At 48.0% G+C, this 22,022-nt stretch overlaps 11 protein-coding genes across 11 annotated transcripts; 8 read left to right on the top strand and 3 right to left on the bottom strand.

Annotated features, from left to right (window-relative positions):
• Window positions 1–397: 397 nt before the first annotated feature.
• On the bottom strand, window positions 398–1,928 carry N7506_009069 (putative salicylate hydroxylase; the record flags this gene model as incomplete). Its single annotated transcript, XM_056958362.1, has 6 exons — window positions 398–702; window positions 767–1,214; window positions 1,273–1,353; window positions 1,406–1,558; window positions 1,618–1,788; window positions 1,842–1,928. The coding sequence occupies 6 exons, from the start codon at window positions 1,926–1,928 to the stop codon at window positions 398–400; spliced, it is 1,245 nt and encodes a 414-aa protein (XP_056807752.1).
• Window positions 1,929–3,313: 1,385 nt separating this feature from the next.
• N7506_009068 (fungal specific transcription factor domain-containing protein) lies at window positions 3,314–4,550 on the top strand (the record flags this gene model as incomplete). Its single annotated transcript, XM_056958361.1, has 2 exons — window positions 3,314–4,210; window positions 4,272–4,550. 2 exons carry the CDS (start codon window positions 3,314–3,316, stop codon window positions 4,548–4,550), a joined length of 1,176 nt encoding a protein of 391 aa, XP_056807751.1.
• A 303-nt stretch (window positions 4,551–4,853) lies between these two features.
• N7506_009067 (uncharacterized protein) lies at window positions 4,854–5,591 on the top strand (the record flags this gene model as incomplete). The annotated part of the gene is made up of 1 exon (XM_056958360.1): window positions 4,854–5,591. One exon carries the CDS (start codon window positions 4,854–4,856, stop codon window positions 5,589–5,591), a length of 738 nt encoding a protein of 245 aa, XP_056807750.1.
• A 1,994-nt stretch (window positions 5,592–7,585) lies between these two features.
• N7506_009066 (SNG1 family protein) lies at window positions 7,586–8,809 on the top strand (the record flags this gene model as incomplete). The annotated part of the gene is made up of 1 exon (XM_056958359.1): window positions 7,586–8,809. The coding sequence occupies one exon, from the start codon at window positions 7,586–7,588 to the stop codon at window positions 8,807–8,809; it is 1,224 nt and encodes a 407-aa protein (XP_056807749.1).
• A 1,328-nt stretch (window positions 8,810–10,137) lies between these two features.
• N7506_009065 (FAD-dependent oxidoreductase) lies at window positions 10,138–11,367 on the top strand (the record flags this gene model as incomplete). The annotated part of the gene is made up of 1 exon (XM_056958358.1): window positions 10,138–11,367. The coding sequence occupies one exon, from the start codon at window positions 10,138–10,140 to the stop codon at window positions 11,365–11,367; it is 1,230 nt and encodes a 409-aa protein (XP_056807748.1).
• Window positions 11,368–11,662: 295 nt separating this feature from the next.
• N7506_009064 (flavin monoamine oxidase family protein) lies at window positions 11,663–13,182 on the top strand (the record flags this gene model as incomplete). The annotated part of the gene is made up of 3 exons (XM_056958357.1): window positions 11,663–11,977; window positions 12,032–12,362; window positions 12,428–13,182. 3 exons carry the CDS (start codon window positions 11,663–11,665, stop codon window positions 13,180–13,182), a joined length of 1,401 nt encoding a protein of 466 aa, XP_056807747.1.
• Window positions 13,183–13,463: 281 nt separating this feature from the next.
• N7506_009063 (Amino acid/polyamine transporter I) lies at window positions 13,464–15,524 on the bottom strand (the record flags this gene model as incomplete). The annotated part of the gene is made up of 7 exons (XM_056958356.1): window positions 13,464–13,697; window positions 13,781–14,022; window positions 14,087–14,561; window positions 14,618–14,829; window positions 14,908–14,997; window positions 15,061–15,304; window positions 15,363–15,524. 7 exons carry the CDS (start codon window positions 15,522–15,524, stop codon window positions 13,464–13,466), a joined length of 1,659 nt encoding a protein of 552 aa, XP_056807746.1.
• A 292-nt stretch (window positions 15,525–15,816) lies between these two features.
• On the top strand, window positions 15,817–16,775 carry N7506_009062 (Class II aldolase/adducin N-terminal; the record flags this gene model as incomplete). The annotated part of the gene is made up of 3 exons (XM_056958355.1): window positions 15,817–16,055; window positions 16,108–16,636; window positions 16,692–16,775. 3 exons carry the CDS (start codon window positions 15,817–15,819, stop codon window positions 16,773–16,775), a joined length of 852 nt encoding a protein of 283 aa, XP_056807745.1.
• A 65-nt stretch (window positions 16,776–16,840) lies between these two features.
• Window positions 16,841–18,974, bottom strand: N7506_009061 (Zn(II)2Cys6 transcription factor; the record flags this gene model as incomplete). The annotated part of the gene is made up of 3 exons (XM_056958354.1): window positions 16,841–17,788; window positions 17,845–18,689; window positions 18,752–18,974. The coding sequence occupies 3 exons, from the start codon at window positions 18,972–18,974 to the stop codon at window positions 16,841–16,843; spliced, it is 2,016 nt and encodes a 671-aa protein (XP_056807744.1).
• Window positions 18,975–19,249: 275 nt separating this feature from the next.
• N7506_009060 (phytanoyl-CoA dioxygenase family protein) lies at window positions 19,250–20,237 on the top strand (the record flags this gene model as incomplete). The annotated part of the gene is made up of 2 exons (XM_056958353.1): window positions 19,250–19,423; window positions 19,482–20,237. The coding sequence occupies 2 exons, from the start codon at window positions 19,250–19,252 to the stop codon at window positions 20,235–20,237; spliced, it is 930 nt and encodes a 309-aa protein (XP_056807743.1).
• A 189-nt stretch (window positions 20,238–20,426) lies between these two features.
• On the top strand, window positions 20,427–21,556 carry N7506_009059 (ketopantoate reductase family protein; the record flags this gene model as incomplete). Its single annotated transcript, XM_056958352.1, has 2 exons — window positions 20,427–21,317; window positions 21,374–21,556. The coding sequence occupies 2 exons, from the start codon at window positions 20,427–20,429 to the stop codon at window positions 21,554–21,556; spliced, it is 1,074 nt and encodes a 357-aa protein (XP_056807742.1).
• Window positions 21,557–22,022: the final 466 nt, after the last annotated feature.

The raw sequence follows: 22,022 nt of genomic DNA, 5'->3' as shown, positions 1-22,022 counted from the left end.
TACTTCATTATGACTGACGATTGTATCACATTTAAGCTCTAGATAGTCTGTTGTATTAAATCTTGTAAGTATAAACCAACTCATGAACAATTGAATACATTTTTTGGCGACAAAGTCGACTGCCGGCTCTGAGTTCGATGGCTTGAGAAATCTCCGGACTGCTTTTTTTTGAGAGCTCGGCGTTTATAGTTGTAGTGGGAGTCATCTAGAGTGCGAGATGCAGAAATGCTTATTGGTTCAAAGGGCAAAGTGAAGGAAAGGGGCTTTTTCCGAAGCGAGTGTAGGTTTTGGGTGATTTGCTCGACACCCATGGTGAGGACCAGTGTGATTTTGTCTCATCTTCCCTCCTATTCTTAAGAACAGACTTGATCATGCACCATTGGGAGATCCACCTACCCTAAACATGAACTTGGGAAGCCAGTAAGTGCTTGGCATTTTGCACTGGATCAGATGGCCAAGTGAAGGAGAACATGTCTTTTGGAAGCTCAGCGTTAGGCACATATTTACGCAGCTCGTCAAGCATCTCTGCGCGACGCTCGTCTTGGGTTCTCGACATCATCATGACCGTCAATGCCTGTTCATAGCGAACTTTGTTGTATAGCTCCAGACGTGCAGACACTTGATCTGGTCTGGTGTCAGAAGTGAACAAGGCTCCAAGGGCAGCACCATCTTCAAACGCCTGGGCGCCACCTTGGCCTTGGTCTGCAAAATTTTGTTTTAGCCAAACCGAAGAAGAAGATAAATCGAACGAGTGGAGTCAACTCACGAGGGAGGGTTGGATGCGCTGCATCCCCGACAAGAGCAAGCTTGTCTTGCACAAACTTGGCTGGGGGTGAGCGGGATGCTAGACTCCACAGTTTCACATCTTCACCGAGGCGACACATCTCTTGAAGCTCAGGAGAAAAGTCTTTGAAGGTCTCGACAAGATTCTCTACACTCCCGGAATTGAGCCACGATGATTCTTCTGTTGGGATTTCTCCCGTAGGGTGAAGACCAGCAACGTTCAGCAGTTGACCCTGGCGACACGGGTAAAAAACAAGTCGCCGGTCATTTGCAGCAAATGCATGAAGACCATCCAATCCAGTCTTCGCTAACAGTGAAGCAGCAAGCTCGTTATCCAACGCCTTTGAAACAGGGATCAAAAATCGGTAACAGTTTTGACCGGTGTTTTCCTTGCGTGATTCATCTCCGGCGATACTGCTCACAGTTCGGGACTATTGGTTCAATCAGCCATCTGCGTAGATCGAACCCATGTTTTCGCGAGAGTCTTACGTGGACACCATCTGCACCAATGATTAAGTCTCCAGTGAACGTGGTTCCGTTCTCGAGCGTGACGACTCCCATCTCGGCATCCTGACACGGTCAGTTAATTCCACAAATCAACAAGATGGGGAATGATACGCACAACTGATTTTACACGAGATGACAATTGGATGTTCACCCGCTTGCCTTTAAATTCCTTCCCAGCTGTCACTCGGAGCGCATTGTGTAGATCAACGCGATGTGTCAAAAGCCATTCATCATGAACATTGAGTGCTGCTTGAAGCTCCGATGTTACCTGAGGTAGATGGTTAGATGAGATGGCGATGGAAATTGATGCAGATGGAATAAACACACGACCGGGGTCAAGAGAAGCTCGCCCGCTGAGTTCCACACTTGAAGACGTTTACACGGGGATGCTTGTAGCAATTCCAAATCGCATTCCCATCCTTTCAGGATACGAGTTGCGTTGGGAGCAACATGGATAGCTGCACCCACTTCGTTCAAAAAGCCCGATTGCTCAATTACCTTCATGTATGGTCAGTAAATACAAGGAATGAACAGGGTGAACAGAAACCAACTTGAACATCATGTCCGGCCCGGTTCAACGCAATGGCTGCACCTAGTCCTCCCAGACCAGCGCCAACAACGATAACTTTCAGCGGCATTTTGTGGAGTTGCGAGGAATCTGGTGTGTTGTACTATTGGTGAGCACTCACGTGTTGTGAGATGTGAATTGTGCGAAATGGAAGAATCAACAGTCCAGTGCAGTGGAATCTAGCATTTAAGTCGCCAATGTCGCGCAATGGGACGATAAGCCAGCTAAAACAGGCACTTTGCGTGCCGGATAGCCGCTCTTCATAGTGCTCAGGTGTGAAACCGCGTTCCATTCTCCACTTAAGCCAACCGAGATTCACTTTATACTAGTGTGGTACCCGAGTGCAGATCACATTACCCGGTGGAGAGCCGAGGGGGGCCTCCATCCGTATTTTGGAGCAGACCGGGAATTCTAGATTCCGTCAGAAGTCAACACCCCTGAGAGATTGCTTCAGTATAGCTATTGACCTGAAGTAGGGTCCTTACCCCTTAGTGTTGCTCGGTGAATGCTCACCTGGAAATCCCCAATCCCTAATTCTCTATTCACGGCTTAGCCAAGACTTCCTTTTCTCGACCAATCATGACGACGGAATGCAATAAGCAAAGATATCACAAACAGCAGCAAGTAGGAGTAGAATAGTGAGCAAACATCTTCTAAATGAGATGAGAAAAAAGGGAGAATACGCAAAGAAGTGTGTCTCGGCGAAGGCACAGGCTCTACAAGTATTCTGCCGCATCGAGGCTGACCGCCTGGTACCCGACTTCCAGCAACCTTCTCTCGCACTTCTATCGCTACATAGAAAAAAAGTGAAACCACTGGTCGCTTTGCAGGAATTGATGTCTGAGGCCACCTTGAATCAAGTGCTCAAACTGAATGCTGATCCGCGATCCAAGAGCCGAGTCGCTTCATTCCAAAACAGAGTCGGCAGATCATGAATGGATGCAGCCCGATCTTGCCTAGCTCTCACTAGGCTTCTTTTTGGCTGGAAGGCTATCCACCATATGGTTTTGAATGCTGTACCTGTATATCTAATGACTGGACAATGCAGTCCTCCGACGTTTGTTGCGAAATCTGCAACGCCAGTTTCCAGAGACGGGAACATTACGAGCGACACATTCGTACGCACACCCAACAGAAGCCTTTCTCTTGCACTGAGTGTGGTCAGCGCTTCGGACGAGTGTATGATACAGGGCATCCATTCCAAATGCAGCATTTGGATCAAAGTGCTGACAGCAACACAGAGACTCATTGGCACGCCATCATGCCACCATTCATCAAGGTGACCTCCAAAGGAGGGATCTCATTGGTACTCGGCGTCGAATCAGCCAGGCATGCAAGGCGTGTAATCTGTCAAAAGTCCGGTGTGATGGGGGTCAGCCATGCCGGCGTTGTCAGAAAAAACGCACTGATTGTCATTACGAGGCTTCCGGCAAGCGTAAAGCAACAGAACCTTCAATGCCAACAGAGGATTCCTTCAACGCGATTTCAGTGGATTCTTTTGGACACCAGAGCGAATCTCAACATCAGCAGCCGGAAAAACGAGCAAGAACTGCAGCAGGATCCTCCTCAACCCTGGCTTCATTCAAACCAGATCATCACCACGCCACACCTGAAACACTGGGAGGCATCTCCGACAATGGCCCACTTGATAGTTTGCCATCCACCGTGAACGAGAACTACCAACCCTTAAGCACGGAACATACCGAGCTTGAGGGCTTGTGGGATATGGATATTGACTTGAATTTCTTTCCGAGCTTGTTTGACCTTGGGTCCGGAGTTGAATGGAACGAGGGCCATCACTCTGCACCGAAAGAGCCTGAACAATTTGCAGCCAGAATTATTGGGCCTCTCACGCCCTTGACACCCGCGGCGGTGGCTGAAATCTACAATGGCAGTCGGTCACCGGTTCTAGAAGAAGAGGCCATGGAACCGCGGCAATACCAACCGAGTTCCATATACATTGATGCTCAGTTGTCGTTTCCTAATACGGAGGAGATTGCCGCAGAGGAAGTTGATCAAGAGGATTTGGCTCATGTCCCCGCAGTCTCTCAATCTGCCATCAACCAGATGACTCAGTTGGCGTTGACCATTGAAACCAAATCGACGTATCCGCCATTCATCGAGATAAAGATACCACCGGCCCCAATAATAAATGCCTGGGTGCAGCTCTACTTTGAGCACTTTCATCCAGTGTTTCCCTTTCTCCACAAGCCCTCCTTCGGAAACCGTGACACCCATTGGCTGCTCATATTTGCCGTTAGCGCAATTGGAGCTCAGTTCTCTGGGCTCCCTCACTCGCAAGATTGCTCCAGAGCTATGAATGAGATGGTTCGACGTGCAGGATCATACCTGGTGAGCTTTAGCATTCCTCTTCTGAACATCGCGATAGTGAAGGAAACTAATACCACACCAGTGCGAAAATCACAACCAAAATGGTCGCGAGCTCTGGCTGTTACAGGCTGTGCTGTTAAATCAATTAGCTCTGCGATATTCCGGAGAACGGAGGGCTCTGGAACTTGCCGAACTTTTACAAGCACTACCCATCATGTTAGCTCGTCGGAAACGATTGTTCACAACTTATTTGCCGCATGAACGAGTCTCTCACCTTGACTTACCGCTGGACCAGAAATGGCAGATTTGGGCTATTGATGAGGAGAGGCGACGAACAGGCTTTGGTATCTGGGTAAGTTGAGAAGGAACTTGGATGGTGAATAATGGCAATATGTTTTCTGATGCTTGAGTTTAGTTGATGGACTCGGCTTTTGAAAGCGACTTCGATTTGACGCCTTTAATGAGAATCCACGAAATGCAGAACTCCATACCCCAAGAAGAAAAGCCATGGGCAGCATCTAGTGCGCAAATTTGGGCTGGTTTCCCGACTCGCATGAGTAAGTTGAAACTGAGCAAGCAAATTTTTCATTTTCTGATGACGAGAATAGCAACCAAGAGCTCGCAGACTTTACTTCAACTGGCATCCGATGCAAGCTGGACCACAATGTGGAACAAAACAGGCGTGCTCGGTAAAAGCGCCATCTTACAACAACTTCTCAGCATCATTGAAGAAGGCCGTCGCCAGTCATTATACCGCCCACCGGGGGCTTCGGTTGTCGATTGCACGGTGGCCGCAGATGCGTTGAGGCAAATCCTTACAATAACACACGACCAAGGACAAGAGCTTATGAGCGACCTAAAGGCTCTTGGAGCCCATAGAATTTTAACTCTTTCCGCTCTGATGAAGTACGATATGCCAGAAACTCCTCTCTTGTCGACTGTGTTGAAATTGAAACACAATCGGTATACCGATCTAGAGATCGACCGACTCAAAAGGAAATGGAGTTCTTCCCCTCCAAGGACAAGGCAAGCGATCGTTTACGCAGCAGAACTATTCGAAACCGTGCGATCTACCTATTGCACACATTACTCTGCGCCAGCGCTCTTGTTCCAAGCCGTGTTGGTGTTGTGGCTCTACTCTGTCATCTTGGGCCAGTCACAAGAGTTCCCATCTGATGCACCCTCTGTCATCATAGGTTCCGCAAATCGGAGTAACATGAACCGGGATCAGTGGATAGAAACTGGTCTGGGGCGTGTCAAAATCCCGGGAGTGGGCAGCTTTCTGTCTCCACTAGGCCTAGAAAACCTCTTGAACCAGTCAATATCTGCGATGGGGGGCCTCAAGTGGTGGGGAATCAGCAAGATCTATCTGCAGCTTTTGGCTCGACTGCGCGCCAAATAAATCATGCGATACTAGGTCAAGCTAAAGCTCTGGAGAGCTTGATTCCACTCATTGATTTTCCTGTGAACAATTCCATGGAAAAAAGCGATCGCTCTCTTCGATTCTCACGATTCTTCTTCTGGCAAACTCGAACCACATTGCTTTAGAAATGCCAGTCCTCTCTCATTTAATCTAGGATACTTCCGCAATGCAAAGAAATCCAACCAAAAATTGCGAGCCTCAGTATGATCCGGCAGATGCTTGCGAAGCAAGTCTTTCCAATCTTGGTCGTCTTGCCCTAGACCAATCCCTGCACAAGTAAATTCCCACCAAACAGGAAAAAACCCCGAAGATTCCCAGTCCAGAATCCCTGCCAGGTTACCATTCTCGACGATAATATTGACATTGGTCAAATCGCCGTGAGTAAAGCTATAGGGAGCCGCATTTGGCATCCGCTGACGCAATTTCGAACGAACTTGATCGGGCACTTGACTCAATGCCAACGACATCTCAGCCCATAATTCATCGTCAGATGAAAAGGGCCCATGTCCTATACCATAGCCATTCGGAAAAAGAAAGGCCGAGTAGATTGGTTTTCCGCCGATGCTTTCCATTCGGTCCGAGTGAAGCCCACGAAGCTGCAACAAATATTCAACGGTCTGTTTTGCGACGCGTTCTTTGTCGGCCAGGGTCATTTTTGGCCAAATTTCACTCAATGGTTGACCTCGAATACGTTTGGTAAGGAGAAAACATGCCCCGTCGTCTTCCTGCCATTCTTCAACGATTTGAGGTATAGGAATCGAGGTTCTTGATGCCAAAAACCTGATATTGGGGACCTCAAAGTTGGGTGGCTCGGTAGACCGTTCTTTCAAGATCAAATTTGTGCCTAAAGACCACACCCCTCGATTGCTGACACCGTAAAAAAGTTTCACGTGACTCTGGTAACGACATGCGTCTTGACGTGTTGGTGACCAGCTACACGCTGAGCAGGTGTTTTCGGTGGCCATTTGGTAAAGGAATAATCTGATCGTCTAGATGTGTCCAATTTTGGCGGGGCATCAAGCGCTTTTTTACTCCGTAATGATGGCTGTTCTAATTGGCAATAAGGGCCACTGAAGTACGTGGCAAAATGACACCCTTGCCTACTGCAGTAGCTAGTGCCCATACGGAGTAGTGCACTTTGGATTTTTCTTTACTGCTACATAGAACCATCGAACCTTTGCTATCTATTTTGCTGTCTTTTTTTGCTGTCTTTTTGGGAAAAAAAAAATCCTTTCCGTACAAGGTAGCTGATATCACAAGGTACCTAAGAAGAGGGTGACATACTTTTGGTAACTCCGTACGGAGATTGAAGTCGAGAGATTTCTTGTCAGAATCAAAAAGTAGGTCCGAGAGCGAAATATCTGAAGTTAAACACTTTTGAAACTAAAGTATAGTATGGGAACTATGGAATCAAGAAAATTTTAAATGTTAATTGTATTTTTAGTCAAATGTATGGAGTAAGGAATGGTAGAATCGCAATGTTTGAAACAGGCAAACCCAAAAGTGCATGATGGGCACTAGCTACTGCCGTGCCTTGCCTGTCGTGCAGAGCACGGAGGACTCTTTTACTCAGTACCCCCTAAAGTGCATCCTAGTAGCCGTTGACAGGTGTTGTATTCATCATAGAAGACTGCCAGGTGCTACCTTAAATAAAGTATGTGGGTCCGTGAATGATCTGTGTGGACCAGTTGACTCAACTTCCGCTTACAAAGCGGAAGAAGCGGCCTTCCAGGCTCATTTGGTCCGACCAAAGTGGGTCTTCTCTTTTTAGTTCATCACTCTCGAAAAGATGGGCCGACTCCACCGGCATCTTGACTTCGATATATTCATCCGACTCTGCATGTCTGGATTTTGTACATTTTCTTCCAGACCACGTTCATATTCTCTTCTATCTCTCGCTCTACTTATCATCCATAATCAAGACCACCCCGAAGCTACCTTTTCAACCGGAATACCCTCTTTGCACCTCCAACATGCAAATACCAAAACCCTTTTTGGGTGCTGTGGCGGGCTCATTCGTTCTCGTTCAGCTCTTGTTCCTTGTCAACATGAGTTATCTGTACGGCTCTGCCTTCAATGATGGACAACGGATGCAAGCTTTGAAAATGCTTTTCGTCGACTACGACGGTGACATCGTTGGCGAGACAGTGAAAGATGCATACCTCCAACTAGCAAGCCCTGGCTTCCCGACTGTCATTGAGCGCTCGTCCAATGAGCTTCCAACGCCGGAAGACATCCGCGAATCAGTCTGCAAGGGCCATTATTGGGGGGCTATTTACGCTAACCATAATGCCTCTTTGCGATTGTCCACTGCACTCGCCTCCCCGGAAGCTGCGCAAACATACCAAAGCACAGAAGCCTTGACTTACGTCTGGAATGGCGCGAGATATCCCTCCTACGCGCAAGTTATCTCTTCGAGTGCCCAAGTTTTGGTCCAGGGAGCTAGAGGTGCCTACAATGCTATCAATGGAACAGCAGCAATGTCTGCAGTCAACACGTCAGATACCAGCATTGCTCAGGTCCTATTTAATCCGATTTCTGCTTCATCCATCGACATCAAACCCACAAATCAAGGCGGCCGTTTCTATTACAGCACCGTGACAATGGTAATGGTGATCTTACCACAATTCTTCTTCATCATGGCGTTGAATGGCATATCAGCCGAAACCAATATTTTCGGAACCGTCACCGCGAAAATAAACATCGCTCTCCGACTAGCTCTATCTGTTGGCTTCACGTTCATTGCATCCCTCTGCATGAGTGGATATATTCATGCCTTCCAAGAAGATTGGCAAACAACATCCGGCCAATTTGCGTTGACCTGGATGGCGCTCTGGCTTGTGATGCATCTGCACTTCTGCCTCATTGACTCAGTCACTTCAGTGCTACAGATGAAGTTTATGCCATTCTTTATTTTGACTTGGGTCATTGTGAATGTCACAAGTACCCTCAGTCCATTTGAGTTATCTCCAGGATTCTACCGTATTGGATATGCAATTCCTGCATATGAGCTCTACCAAGTCTTGCTTGATATCTGGACTCACAGCTGCAACCCGACTCTCTACCGGTCACTGCCAATCTTGTTTTCCTGGTGGCTTGTTGCTTTTGTCGCATTCTTGGCTGCAACTCGCAAGCGAACGCTTGCGATGCCCTCACAGTCTAGTACGGCAAGTTTCTCAGACAGCGAGAAAGTTTAACGGAGACTCGACTTGCATGTCAATGGCATTTGGGCGGAGTCAACCTTGGAGCGTCATTATCATCTTTGTTTTCCTTCTATTGCATTTCCGTGGCTCGGCCTCAGTCGCGTTCTCTCATACCTACATCTACTCATGTCAATATAAAATTTATAGCAATAATGAGCCTGGAACCTTGAAATCAAATAACCCTGAGAACCATCCATGGATGCTAGTCACGGCCGCGAGTGAGCCTTGCCATGTTGAAAGATATAACAAATGGAGAGAGTATGTATCAGTCAAAAGACCTCGGGACCAACCTTGGAAATAAGGGGCTACTTCGTATAACAAATACCAGCTGGGTAAGGCGTCGCATGTCCTGATCTCGCGCCAGCTTAATCCCAAAAGGGCCTGATCCTCTCCATCTGTTGGGTCACTTCAGCATAACACTCTCATACTTGACAGGTCCACAAGCTTCTTATAACTATAGGAGTTTGCCTCATGATCACCTGATGGAAGCTAGAGAGGGTAGAGAGGGTGGAAAGGGTGGATAAGGGAAAAAAAAAAAAAAAACTGCCAAACTCACCTAGCCCCTGGGATTGAACCGGGGACATTTCTGGGGTCATTCAGTTGCCCGATATAACCCCAGAATTGGGCGTAGCATGGAGTAGTATCACGGAGCCGGACTACTCGGCCATTTTGGCGGCAGTTACAATATACTACCTCATTCAGACTTATATACGTCCTTTTTACTCGCCAGCATAGCACTCTCACACTTGACAGGTCCACAAGCTTCTTCATCTTACACCTACTTAGCAGATTGCCTTATGATCACCTGACACACATAGCCCTTAAGCCTATCAAGAATGACCAGGGAACAGCCCTAGAGATCGAAAGCTTCTCTCTCTTCTCCCCATCTCACATTACATTACGTCCCCGAGATTCCTGCTCTCGATGCCTACCCCCTATACCACCAACAACCACATCCCAAGCGCATTTGAAACATCCACCACACGCAGTATCAAAACTTCCCAGCCTTGAGAGTTTCACGACGTACCTACCTGTGAACCCATGGACTGTACCATCGTTGAATAAGCGGGTATGCACCCCAGGGCCCCGGGGCCCCGCCTGGCCGCCACCAGACTCCGGCTTTATCCACTCCTGACGCTGAAACATCCCGCGCTCCCATCGGCTCGGCTCCACACCGGCCTTGGCACCTTCGGATGGTGGACACAAATTGCAATGCCCAGGGGTATGAGAGCCCGGACTTTGAGCCCCTGGTTGTTGGATATTTGAACTTCCGATTCCCGATCTTGAAAGCTCGCTCTTTTCACGTCCCACCCCAATCCAAAATGTCCGAACAGACTTGGCGACCTGGCAAGAGAGTCGCTATAGCCGGCGGTGGCCCTGCCGCTGTATCAACCGCTCTCGCGTTTATCCAGCGGGGATATGACGTCCGAATTTTCGAGCGACAATCTGAATGCAAGCCAATCGGAGGTGCAGTTCTACTCAACATCCCGGTACTGGCAATCCTGCGAGCATATGGAATGCCAATGGAAAACGTGGGATCTTTCACCACAACTTCATTTCAAAATAAGAGTGGACTCGAGCGTGTCGAACTTCCCTTTAACAAAGAGGTGGAAAGGCTTATGGGTATAAAGGGCTGGCAATATGGTGTTCTGCGGTCCTCTCTCTTCAAGAAAATGCTCGACCTTTTGCCAAACGGAGTGATCTTCAACAACCATGAATTCACCTCTTATTCCGAGCTTCCAGGCCAAGACGGCATCAGAGTCATGTTCAAAAATGGCGAAGATATTACTGCCGACATCTTGATCGGCGCTGATGGCATTCGCTCAGGCGTTTCACGACAAGCCTTCGGCGACCCAAAGCTTTTCCACGCGGGAGTGCGTGTCTGGCTCGCCTGGTGTGACAAAATCCCCGACATCCCCGAGAACTACGGCGTCATCTCCCACGACTGGCAGTACCAAGCCAGTTTCTTCCCCATGCTCCACGAAGGCAAGCCTGGATTTGAATGGTGGGTCGTGGAATCGTCTTACGATGGCAAGCCCGTACCGGAAAACCCAAGAGAATATTTGACCAACATCCTCAAGGATTGGTCACAGCCTCTGTCGCGGCTTCTCGAGGCAACCGATTTTGACACACAGGTTTACCAATGGGAGATATTCAATCGACCATCACAGAAGACATGGTCCAAGGGACGAGTCATGTGTATTGGTGATGCTATCCACCCTGTGTCACCTTATGCTGCCTATGGTCTAGGCATGGCAATCGAAGATGGCTATTTCCTTGCCAGATCCCTGGATGGGGTTGACCTCCGTGATATCTCGGCAGTCGACGCTGGATTTGAAATTTTCGAAAAGCAGCGTGTTGACTATGTCAATCACAATGTCGAGTTCGCTCGTTTCAGCGGCCGAATGTTTCACTCACTGCCTTGGCCGCTTGCTAAGATCCGTGACTGGATCTTTGACTACACACCTATCCTCGGCAATCTTTTGAAGAAGGACTATCTGAAATCTGCCGAGGAGCAGACGATGAATATGAAAGAGCTTCATGTTTGTTGATCAGTTTTGGTGAATATGTACGAATCATTTGAGCCGTGATTGTCCTTATATTGAGAAATGATACTGTCACAAAAATTCCTATGAAACAGATAATCGAGCGGTGCAATCGGGGGTTTGCCAATCTTCGGCCCTGCCTTCCCGTTTCAGAAAACGCATAGATACGGACCCGATAACGGCACTTCTCCGAGTAACCGCCCCTGCAGTACCCCTCATACCTCACAGATAAATATTCTTATCCAACCTGAAGCTTTGGGGTTTATACGTAGGGAATTGGAAGCTTCGTCACTAACATACAATGTACGACACCATCATAATCGGCGCGGGACTTAGCGGTTTGCAAGCCGCACTCAAAATACACGAAGCGGGACATTCAGTCCTCATACTCGAAGCCCGTGATCGAGTCGGTGGGAAAACATGCACAGTCTCGCTTGAGACAGGTGGATGTGTTGATCTTGGTGCAGCCTGGATCAATGATACAAACCAGTCCCGCATGTACGGATATGCACAGCGCTTTAATCTCGAGCTTGTCAAGCAGAACACAGTCGGCAATGGCCTGATGCAGGATATAGATGGGACAGTAATTCCATTTGCCTATGGTTCGACTCCACCGGTATGGAACTCACCCTCCCAGGCTACAGGGGGATGTAACTAAACAATGAACCAGTTTGAAAATGAATCCGATGTTCAAAATTTGAACAAGGTCAGAGATGCAATTCATGAGCTCTCCATCCAGGCTCGAAACTCTCTTCTCGCAGATACAGAAAATGAACAAGTTCGAGACCTTGATAAGATCACGCTGGAAGAGTTTGTTCAGAGCCAACAGGGAAGTGAACGAACGTTGAAAATGATCAATCTTTGGACCCAGGTCATGCTAGGTATTGACTCAAATGAAATCAGTGCTGCCTGCTTTGTGGATTATTGCGCAAAAGGGGGTGGCTTGATGCAAATGCGCTCTGATACGAAACACGGAGGACAGTATTTGCGGTTTCGCCAAGGTAGGTCTTTTTTGGAAGAATTGAAAATAACAAACATGGAGCGAAATACCTAACGGAATTTCTAGGTACACAGTCAGTTGCCAAAAACCTCGCCAAGTTGCTCCCACCGGGATCCATTCGCCTGTTGTCCCCAGTGGCATCTGTGTCCGACCAAGGGAACAAAGTGGAAGTGACTGTGGCATCACCTCTCTCCAAAGAGAGCGTGTTCACAGCTCGAAAACTCATCGTCTCCATCCCCACTCCACTTTACAAGGATATCATTTTTTCTCCAGCCCTTCCAGCTCGCAAGTGGACTGCTAGCACTAGCACAAAACTGGGAACATATACCAAAACCATTATTGTGTACTCGGAGCCATGGTGGATCGAAAAGAATCTGTGCGGGCTGATTCTTAGCTATGACGGACCCGTCGTTGTGGCCCGAGATACTAGTAGCGCTGCAGACGGTCAATACTCATTGACCTGCTTTGTGAATGGCTCTATTGGTCAAAAGTGGAGCGAGTTGGCTCCTTTCAAACGACAAAGCGCAGTTTTACAGCACCTCTTCCAAATCACCGGAGACGCAAGAGCTTTGGACCCGGTTGATGTTTTGGAGCGACAGTGGATGAATGAACAGTGGAGCCAGGGTGCTGTGTGTCCGATCAGTGCACCTGGAGTCATGACGTCTGTTGGACATCTTTGGAAGGCTCCTATTGGAAATATTCACTTCGTTGGGACTGAGTTTGCCGGGGAATGGAAAGGATACATGGAAGGGGCTGTCAGATCGGGCGAGGAAGGTGCGGATGAAGTATTGAGACTGTTGAATGACCGGCCAAAATTGTGATTCTAAGGGGATGTCTTGCAATGTGACACGCTCAAGTAAAGGTGATGTGATAAGTTGAGGTAGTCTTAGGAAATTAGACACTGGATAATCTTGCACATTGGTGGGTTTACTACCGTTGATGCGAACCTTCCAAGGTTGGAAGCCATGCTTTCGAGTACTGTGACCTTTCAAAACAGAAGAAGAAGAAAACAAAGTTTATAACTTATCCATCTTAATTCCTGCCTGAGCTACTTAGTGAAGTGATCACCAAAATCAAAAACCTTCACTGTCTAGAAATACAGCTACCACAGCCTAACATAAGTTCCCAGACGTCTCCAGAACGGACGTTGATAATAAGCATCAAGTTGTCGAACCTCCTCAGTCGTCAATGCTCGGTGACCCGTAACCAAGTCAGCTGTTGCTGGATTGCGCCAAGGTGTCCGAAAAATGATCTTGTATGCGATGGTTGCGAACATAATCAAAAACAAGCCGATGGTATAAGAAAAGAAGTTGTAAACCGTGAAGTCACCGCCAGCCTATGGAATTCAATCTTGTTAGATTGCAGAATAGAGAGGGTGGCAAGCTTGATCGGCACTTTCGGCATTCTCGGCCCACATACCAAGGGTTTTATACTCAAATACAGAATACAAATCAAGAGTAGAGTTGAAATCACAAGGACTAGACATGGAGCCAGAGGCCAAATGCTTGACTTCCAGCCGTAATATTCATGGAGAATGGCACTTCTCTGTGCTTTCACTGCGGCTCGGAATCGAAACGATGTGAAGCCAATAATTGCCCAGTTGGTGAAGAAAGATGCGCTCGTAATTGCGATCAGCCAATTCAGGACTTCGAGTCCCCCAGCTATTATGCGTGTATTAGTATCAGAATAACCAACAAACAAATCACAGGAGAAGACTGTACGTACCACTCAAGCTCATGTAAGTTAAAAGCACAGCGATGAGTGCTGTGATGGTCAGTGCCCATCGTGGCCGGCCCCGTTCGTCAACTTTGGCAATGAAAGCCGGCAGAAGTTTTTGTAGGGCCATTGTTCGTAAGATTCTCGATGGTAGGAAAATACATTCCAGGGCAATGGCCAGAATTCCAATAATCATGCAGATGTTTATCAAGTCAGGGACACCTTTGATACCCGCGCCTTGTACGGCGATGACGAACGGAGAAGCGGCGACTCCAGAACCACCTAATAGATTCGGATCATTTGAAGGAACGATGATAGAGACGAGCACAGTCGATACCAAGTAGAAGACTGCCACTCTCCAGGGTATCAAGTTTGCCGAGTGTGCCATAGAGTAGCGAGGCGACTCGGCCTCACCACCCATGACACCGATAAATACCTGGTCGCCAATAGCCCAGATTGCAAGAAGCGCAGCGTTGGAAAATCCCTAAATTGTAATCTTTGATTAGAGATGATGTATAGGGATTTCAAACCAGAACCTACCCCGAACCCATTTTTGAAAACTGGTAAATCGGACCAAGTGCTTCCGTCACGGACGTAGCCCTTTGGTCCAGCCCCGCCAATGATTGCTAGCGAGATCAAAACTATGAATATGAATAAAAAGGCCTTGACAAGAGAGCCGAAGTATTGAAGCCAGCCGAAAAACTTATTGGGCATGAAGAATACGGCGAGACATATGACCAAGAATATACTGACTGTTGAAATGGCTTAGTAGTGAAAAAAAAAGAAAGGGAGAAAACAAAAACAAGGCAATATAACCGGTGTATTCTTACGCAAAGCTGCTTCTGGGACAGCTCCCCCAGCCCAAAAGTTGACCAAAATCACAAAGAATGTCGCCTCGGAGGCGAAAACAGATGTCCAGCCTGCATATCTCGTCAGTCAACCTTTTCTCCACCACCCCCGAGAATTGACACCAGTTTACTCACCTAGCCACTCAGCCACGCCAGCTCCAAACGCCAACGCAGGGTCAACCCATCGGTCTGCATAATCGATATAGTTTCCGGACGTTGGGAAGGCAATAGTCATCTCCGTCAGGTTTTGAAGATTTGCCCAGACACCAATGCACACCACGAGGTAGCCGAAGAACATGCTACCAGGCCCACCTTGAGCCAGAGCCTTGCCCGTGGCAATGAAGAGACCACTGCCTACGCTCGAACCAAGGGAGATGACCTTTTCGGAATGTGTTAGCCAATAATATGCATCTCGGTTTGAATCGCAGAACACGTACGTGGATCAGACGGGGAGTCAAAGTCCGATGGAGAGACCCCAACTTCTCCACATCTTCCTCTACCTGACCTTCTCCAACGGAGACGACGCGGTCCACGTTGCTTTGCTTCTCGTGCATATCACCGCCAACGCCAGAACCATCGACGTCTTTTGATTTATCCATGACGAAATTTTCTCCCGTGTTGATCGTATAAGTGTGGACTCGAAACGAGATCAATGAAATCCACCATTCTTATAAAAAGTGGAACAGGGTTTGAGTTGAGCTTCGTTCTAGCGGCTATCTCAACTTCGGCCTCACTTTCCGGATACAACCCATCTTCGATAAGGTCCAAGTGAGGGGTTGGATCCGAGGCCCGGGACGAGACATTTCTATCTAGTTTTTACTCCTTTGGTTTTATTCGCGAGGCCGGCTTGCTTTGTTCTTCAATTTTGTTTATCGCTACCTCGACGCCACCATGGTGCCCTCTATCGGCGATGTCAGTGCTTCCAAAACGACAGGCCTCGCTGCCTTGTCGCAGGGCACTCCCTTACCTGGCATACCCAAGTTCACAGACTTCGATACCCAGAGAGAATATATGTTGAATCACATGGCGGGTGCGTTCAGAGTATTCGCTCGACATGGGTTTGTTGAAGGAATGGCCGGCCATATCAGTATGCGCGACCCCGAGAACTCCGAGCTTTTCTGGACAAACCCGTAAGACACCGTTTGAAGATTATTATTTTGAAACGAATACTGATGGATAAAGGCTTGGAATCCATTTTGGTCTTCTGAAACCGTCCGACATGATTCTAGTGAATGAAGACGGAGTCGCAGTCGGCGGCAACCTGTCTCGACCAGCAAATGCCGCCGGATTCCTCATCCACAGCGCCATCCACCGCGCTCGACCAGATGTGAATGCCGCGTGTCACTTTCATTCCACGTATGGCAAGGCGTGGTCGACATTTGCGCAGCCTCTTGAAATGCTGAATCAAGACGTGGCGATTTTCTACGGCGCGGCGCAAAGTGTCTATAAAGAGTTTGGAGGCGTTGTTCTAAAAGAGGAGGAGTCAGCAGCATTGGCAGAGAGTCTTGGTGATGCGAAGGTGATGATTTTACGAAACCATGGTCTCCTTACTGTTGGCGGGACTGTTGATGAAGCTGCTTATCTGTTTTTGTTGATGGAAAAAAGTTGCAAAGTCCAACTAGCTGCCGATGCTGCTGCTGCGTCTGGTCGGAAGAAGATGCACATCGATGATGAGGCCGCGCGATTTACTTATGAGAATACAAGTGATCCGGTCAGTATTTTTGCATTCGTTTTGTTTCAATATCAATCGCTAACAACTTATTTAGGAGTCCCTATTTGCGGAGTTCCAGGGTTATCTGCAGTGGGAATCAGCTGTTTCGCATGATGGATACAAGGCTATTGGATGCTAATATGTTGAGATAAACGGAAGTCGGAGATTGAATTGCCAGAAAAATGAAAATGTTTAAAATATAGCTCAACTCAATACAAGCACCCTCAGCTCACTGAATTGCTCCAAGACTCGATTCCAAGGCGCGTTCTGCATCCCCGGCAAACTTCTAGTTTGCCAAACCTTCTGCATAGCTTCCAATGCCACCATGAACATGCGGATTCCAGTGGATTGAGCAGACCGCTGAAGCCAACCGGAAATCTTGTCTCTCAGTTTTGGGTCCAGTGCCTCGCATCCCGCGATAAAGCCAGGCCAGCAAGTATTGGCAGATTGATCCATATGCTTTTGTTTCTTCTTGTCGTATTCAAAAAGATGGTCGATAATCTGTTGGACGTAGCATTGCAATATTGCGGCGTTGACGTCTCTGACGCTCCGATAGAAATAGACGATCAAAGCTTTATACATCGCTTGGACGAAATGGTATGGGAATATCTCTCTTTCCGGCAAGTGAGTGTGAGCAGAATGCCTGGAGTTGTCTTGGACCTCATATTCCCAAGTACAAATTCTGCTCTCCAGACTCTTTACTTGTGTTGATAATAAGCCGTGGTCGATGTCATGCGATGCTCCGGGCTTTTGAAACTTGTTGATCAACATCGACAAGTGAGTAGTTTGAAGAATCAGTTTGAACAAGGATTGAGGCAAGGAGTAAATTTCCTCAAACATGGATTTGCAAGGTGTATCCACGTCCAGGTTTCCGCAGCCGGTCAGAGGTGAAGGAAATCCGATAAGACGGTCCCAAGTGTTGATACCTTCAGCCGACGAGTGAACAGAGAGATTCATAGAGTTTTCAAAAATATTGACTTGAGATCGACCTTCGATACAAGTTCTCTCGGTCACAACCCGGAGATAAAGATAAATGCTGTGCAGCATACGCACTTTGGATGACTGGGAGACCTTCTGCACGCCACGGAGGTTGATAATCTCCTCAACATCTCGTAGGTAATGAGCCGCGTTTTCCATCTTTCCGCTGACCACCTATATATAAGAGAGTTAGGGCCGATGTCAGTCAGAGGGAAGTTCCTGAAACTCACGCAGATAGTGACCATGCTCAAAAGGGCCATCAAGATATCCTTGTATTTTTCCTTCTTGGCTTTGTCACGAGATAGACTGCGCAGTGATTGTTTCAATCGCATGGAAGCTTTTTCGCGATACATTTCGCCAAGAAAATTCCAATCCTGGTACTCATTTCCTTCGTTTGGTGAGAGGCTCTGGTTCTGACTAAACGCGCTGATTGCAAATACTGCAAACAGCAGCGAAACCTTTGCATTGCCGCTGTCTCCTGCGAGACCAATCTCTCCTACCGTACTGAGCAAGCTAGGGATGTAGATGGCTTCCCATGGTGACTTTACCTCAGTCCGAGCCGGGGTGAAGAATGCAACCAGTCGATGGCGATAGTGATCAAGCAGCATTTTGGCAAGTGGCATGGTGAAATCCGCCAGGTCTGATGCAGATGAGCGAGAAGGAGATGGTGGAAGAGAGGTGATGGATCGGATAGCCCTGGGACTTCTTGGTGGAATGACAAATTCGATATTTTCCAATATGAAGGTCTCGGGTTCCAAGATGGGGTCGTCTATACCAAGGAGCTCTGGGCTTTCCGCAAGCTGATCAGGACTATACTCAATCTCTTCTTCCAAGATATCGGCAACATGTGCAGAGTCAGCATTCCAGAGCTCTGGGTCGAATATATCTGAGATGGTTTCGGGTTGAGTCGTAGGGAGCATTTCCGTGGCTTGGAATACATGGAATGGCCCATTGCACAGGGTCTGATGGCTTGCAATGGTATCAGATTGCTGGTCTAGTTCGTCTAGAATTGACACAATCGAGCTGTCCCCCGTGGTGAATACTAATTCGGCCGCATTGTGGGCTAAATCGAGGGCTATCGAAATGTGAGTCTTCTATCCAATGCCGTCACGCCTTCCTTTTTGAAAGTTCGCTTACCTGTGAATAAAGGCCGTCGCCTCGCATGCAGCTCCTCCACATCATCCTGAGAGATTCGATTCACACGCGGACGTAACCAACGCACCCTTGGCGGGGCTGCTGGAACCTCGCAACTGAGCTTCCGCTTCTTACATGGCGAGCATTGCGGGGAGATTCGGTCGCACTTCACCTTTCTAGCGCGGCAGCTCAAACAAGAACTTCCACTCTGCGTACTAGAGGACATGATGCGGCGTCAGTAACCCAGAACGCAAGCTGGCAAAAGCGGAGAAGACTACATGATAATCATAGCCGAGGTGATTGGCCTCGTGGTATATCTCGACTATCTAAAATGCGGAGAGCTTATCAGGCGATTGGCTTATCGGCTCCACCTGCCGGAATGTCGAGATTGTCAGTATACTACTCACTTGGCCAAGATGACCAGGATTGATATGGAGGGTTGCAATATTTAAAAGATCTCATCATGGTGATTGCTGTGTTTCAATCGTGAGTAACTCAATAATGGCCGTGAAGCAACCTCAAGTCCAACGTATCGACCGGTTCGACGTGGCCGGCATCATTCAAGCCATTATCGACGATGGCTGCTGTGTGATCAAGAACTTTACCAGCGAGGAAACAATAAATGATGTCAATTCAGAGGCGCGCCCATACATTGACGCGGATAAGCCATGGAAGGTAAGTCACGTCCAACTGCCTTTGAGAAGACATGTGTACTCATACTAAATAAACAAAGGGCGATCTATTCCCACCCGAAACACGACGATGTGCCAATCTCATGGGCCGAAGCAAGACAGCCAGAGAACAATGGCTAGTTGACCCACTGGTCCGAGCTTTGAATGCCAAATTTGTGGACAAGACCACGTCAAACTTCTACGGAGAAACCAAACACACCTATACGAGCGAGGCAATCTGCTCGATCGCGATGACGTTTGACGTAGGCCCTGGTGCCAAAGCACAGCGACTGCATCGAGATGACAAGAACTTCCATATGACTCATGAAGATCAAGCTTCCACGGGGTATCGTGTAGGCTCCGATGTTATGATGGCATTTATGATACCGGGAGTCAAGACTACCGTCGAAAACGGTGCCACTAAAGCCATCCCCGGTAGCCATCTTTGGAGCTCTGATCGAGCTCCCAAATCACACGAGGCGGTACCTGCACTTATGGATGTAACCGATTGTTGGGTCATGTTGGGCGGCTTGTATCATGCCGGAGGAGCAAACATGACCTCAAATGAGCGACGAACTCTGCATGGAATGTTTTTCACACGTGGTTTCTATCGGCAGGAAGAGAATACTTATCTTGCCAACAGCACTGAGGAAGTTCTGTCGTGGTCACCAGAGGCTCAAAGGGCCATGGGATATGAGCTATCAAGTCCGAATATCGGGTTCGTGGAGTTCAAGACGCCGCTGCAGCACCTTCGCGGGGCTGACATCGGGGACGCATTTGGGGACTTTGACCCCTCCCAGGAGCAAACAAAGAGATAGAGAGATAAAGATAAATTCAAATGTCGAGGACCAAGTAGGGTTTTGCAGGCTGTAACCTTGGAAGGGCTAAAGGGGTGTTCGAAGGCCGAGAATTGATTAGGGAAGGTATCCCCGAGAAGAGATAACTCAGTGGCATCAATAAATATGCGATCAGTCCCATGCTTGTTCTACAAGATTCATTTACTAGCAATGATAGAAAAGGCCCAGGTTCTGCTCGTCGGCTGTGGTGGGGTGGGGGCGATCGCAGCGCTAAACCTGGAAGTCGGCGGCCACGCTGCTGTTACAGCAGTCCTCCGGTCGAATTACTCCAAAGTCAATTCTGACGGGTTCCACATCAAATCCTGCGATCATGGAGAAGTCCAGAACTGGAGACCGACCAAAGGTGCGAATCATGAAATTATCTTCACGATCAAATCTAATCAATCCATAGTGGTAAACTCGATTCCCTCACAGTCCGAAACCTGCTTCGATTATGTCGTTATCACAACCAAGAACGTCCCAGATTTCCCACCAACAATAGCAGATTTGATTGAGCCTGCTATTGTTCCGGGGAAAACGGTGATAGTCCTCATTCAGAACGGATTGAACATCGAGAAGCCGTTCTTGGAGAAGTATCCTACCAATATATGCCTATCCGGCGTCAGCCTCATCGGATCCCATGAAACAGCACCGGCATTCATCGAGCATGAAGATTCCGATCGGCTTACTATCGGGGCATTCACAAATCCCCACGTACAGCAAGAAGAAGGGGATGCTAGCGCCCATCGATTCATCAAGTTGTACTCAGCAGCCGGGAAAACAGATTGCACCTTCACTTCCGATGTTCCATTCCATCGATGGCAAAAGCTGGTTTACAACGCGTGTTTCAATCCTGTTTGTGCGATAACAGGATTGGACACAGGGCGTATTCGGCTTGCGGAAGATACCGTTGCGACTTTGCTGCGACCTGCTATGCAAGAAGTCGTGGCTGCTGCAAAGGCTGTGGGTGTTGTTTTGCCTTTGGGCATTGAAAATCGGATGATAAATATAGATCCTGTGACCATGTATCTCCGGCCAAGCATGCTGGAAGATGTCCAAAAGGTATGACCCAGTGGTATTGTTGCAGCTGGTCTGATATTGTACTAACAAGATATCAGGGCAATCTTGTTGAATTTGAGACGCTTGTCGGGGAACCGTTGAGGGAAGGGCTGTCGCGCGGGGTGTTGATGCCAACATTATCATTCTTGTATTACACCTTGAAGGCTATGCAGTGGCGGTTAAAGGAAGAAAGGGGAATCATCGATATTCCTGCCAAGGGCGAGTACCCCCAGAATACTTGATCATACTCGTGGGCATTCCATGCCTGAGATCTCGACCAGAATAAATGCTATTACCAGACTGCATCTGCCCATGCCTTTGTAGGTTCAGCTTAATGTATCATACAGAAGGAATGTGGATGTTGGTGTCGACCTCAGGTGGAGTGCGATGCCAAGCGTTCTCTACCTTTGGAACTGTTATTAATGCCAAGCTCAATGCAGGCACAATTTGTGATCCACAAGCTATGGAGAAAGTCTAGATAAGATTGGTTTGCTTGGAATGGAAGGGAATACTGGAGTACTTGCGTATTGAGGTAATGGTAGTAACCGCATCTATTGAACTAAACTGGGTGAAATCGGGGGAAACTGAAATCATCACTCATCCACTCATGAGCCCCGAGGCCCCTGTGTTTAGAACCATAGAATTGAATCGATGATCGAGAACAATGAGGCCCCGGTTGCCTCGGATAAGACTGATCGCTAGTAAAGA

The sequence above is a fragment of the Penicillium brevicompactum genome, assembly GCF_028827555.1.
Source record: "Penicillium brevicompactum strain IBT 35665 chromosome Unknown utg000006l_segment0_segment0, whole genome shotgun sequence".
Lineage (NCBI taxonomy): Eukaryota > Fungi > Ascomycota > Eurotiomycetes > Eurotiales > Aspergillaceae > Penicillium > Penicillium brevicompactum.
This window is presented reverse-complemented; position numbering and strand designations above follow the sequence as displayed.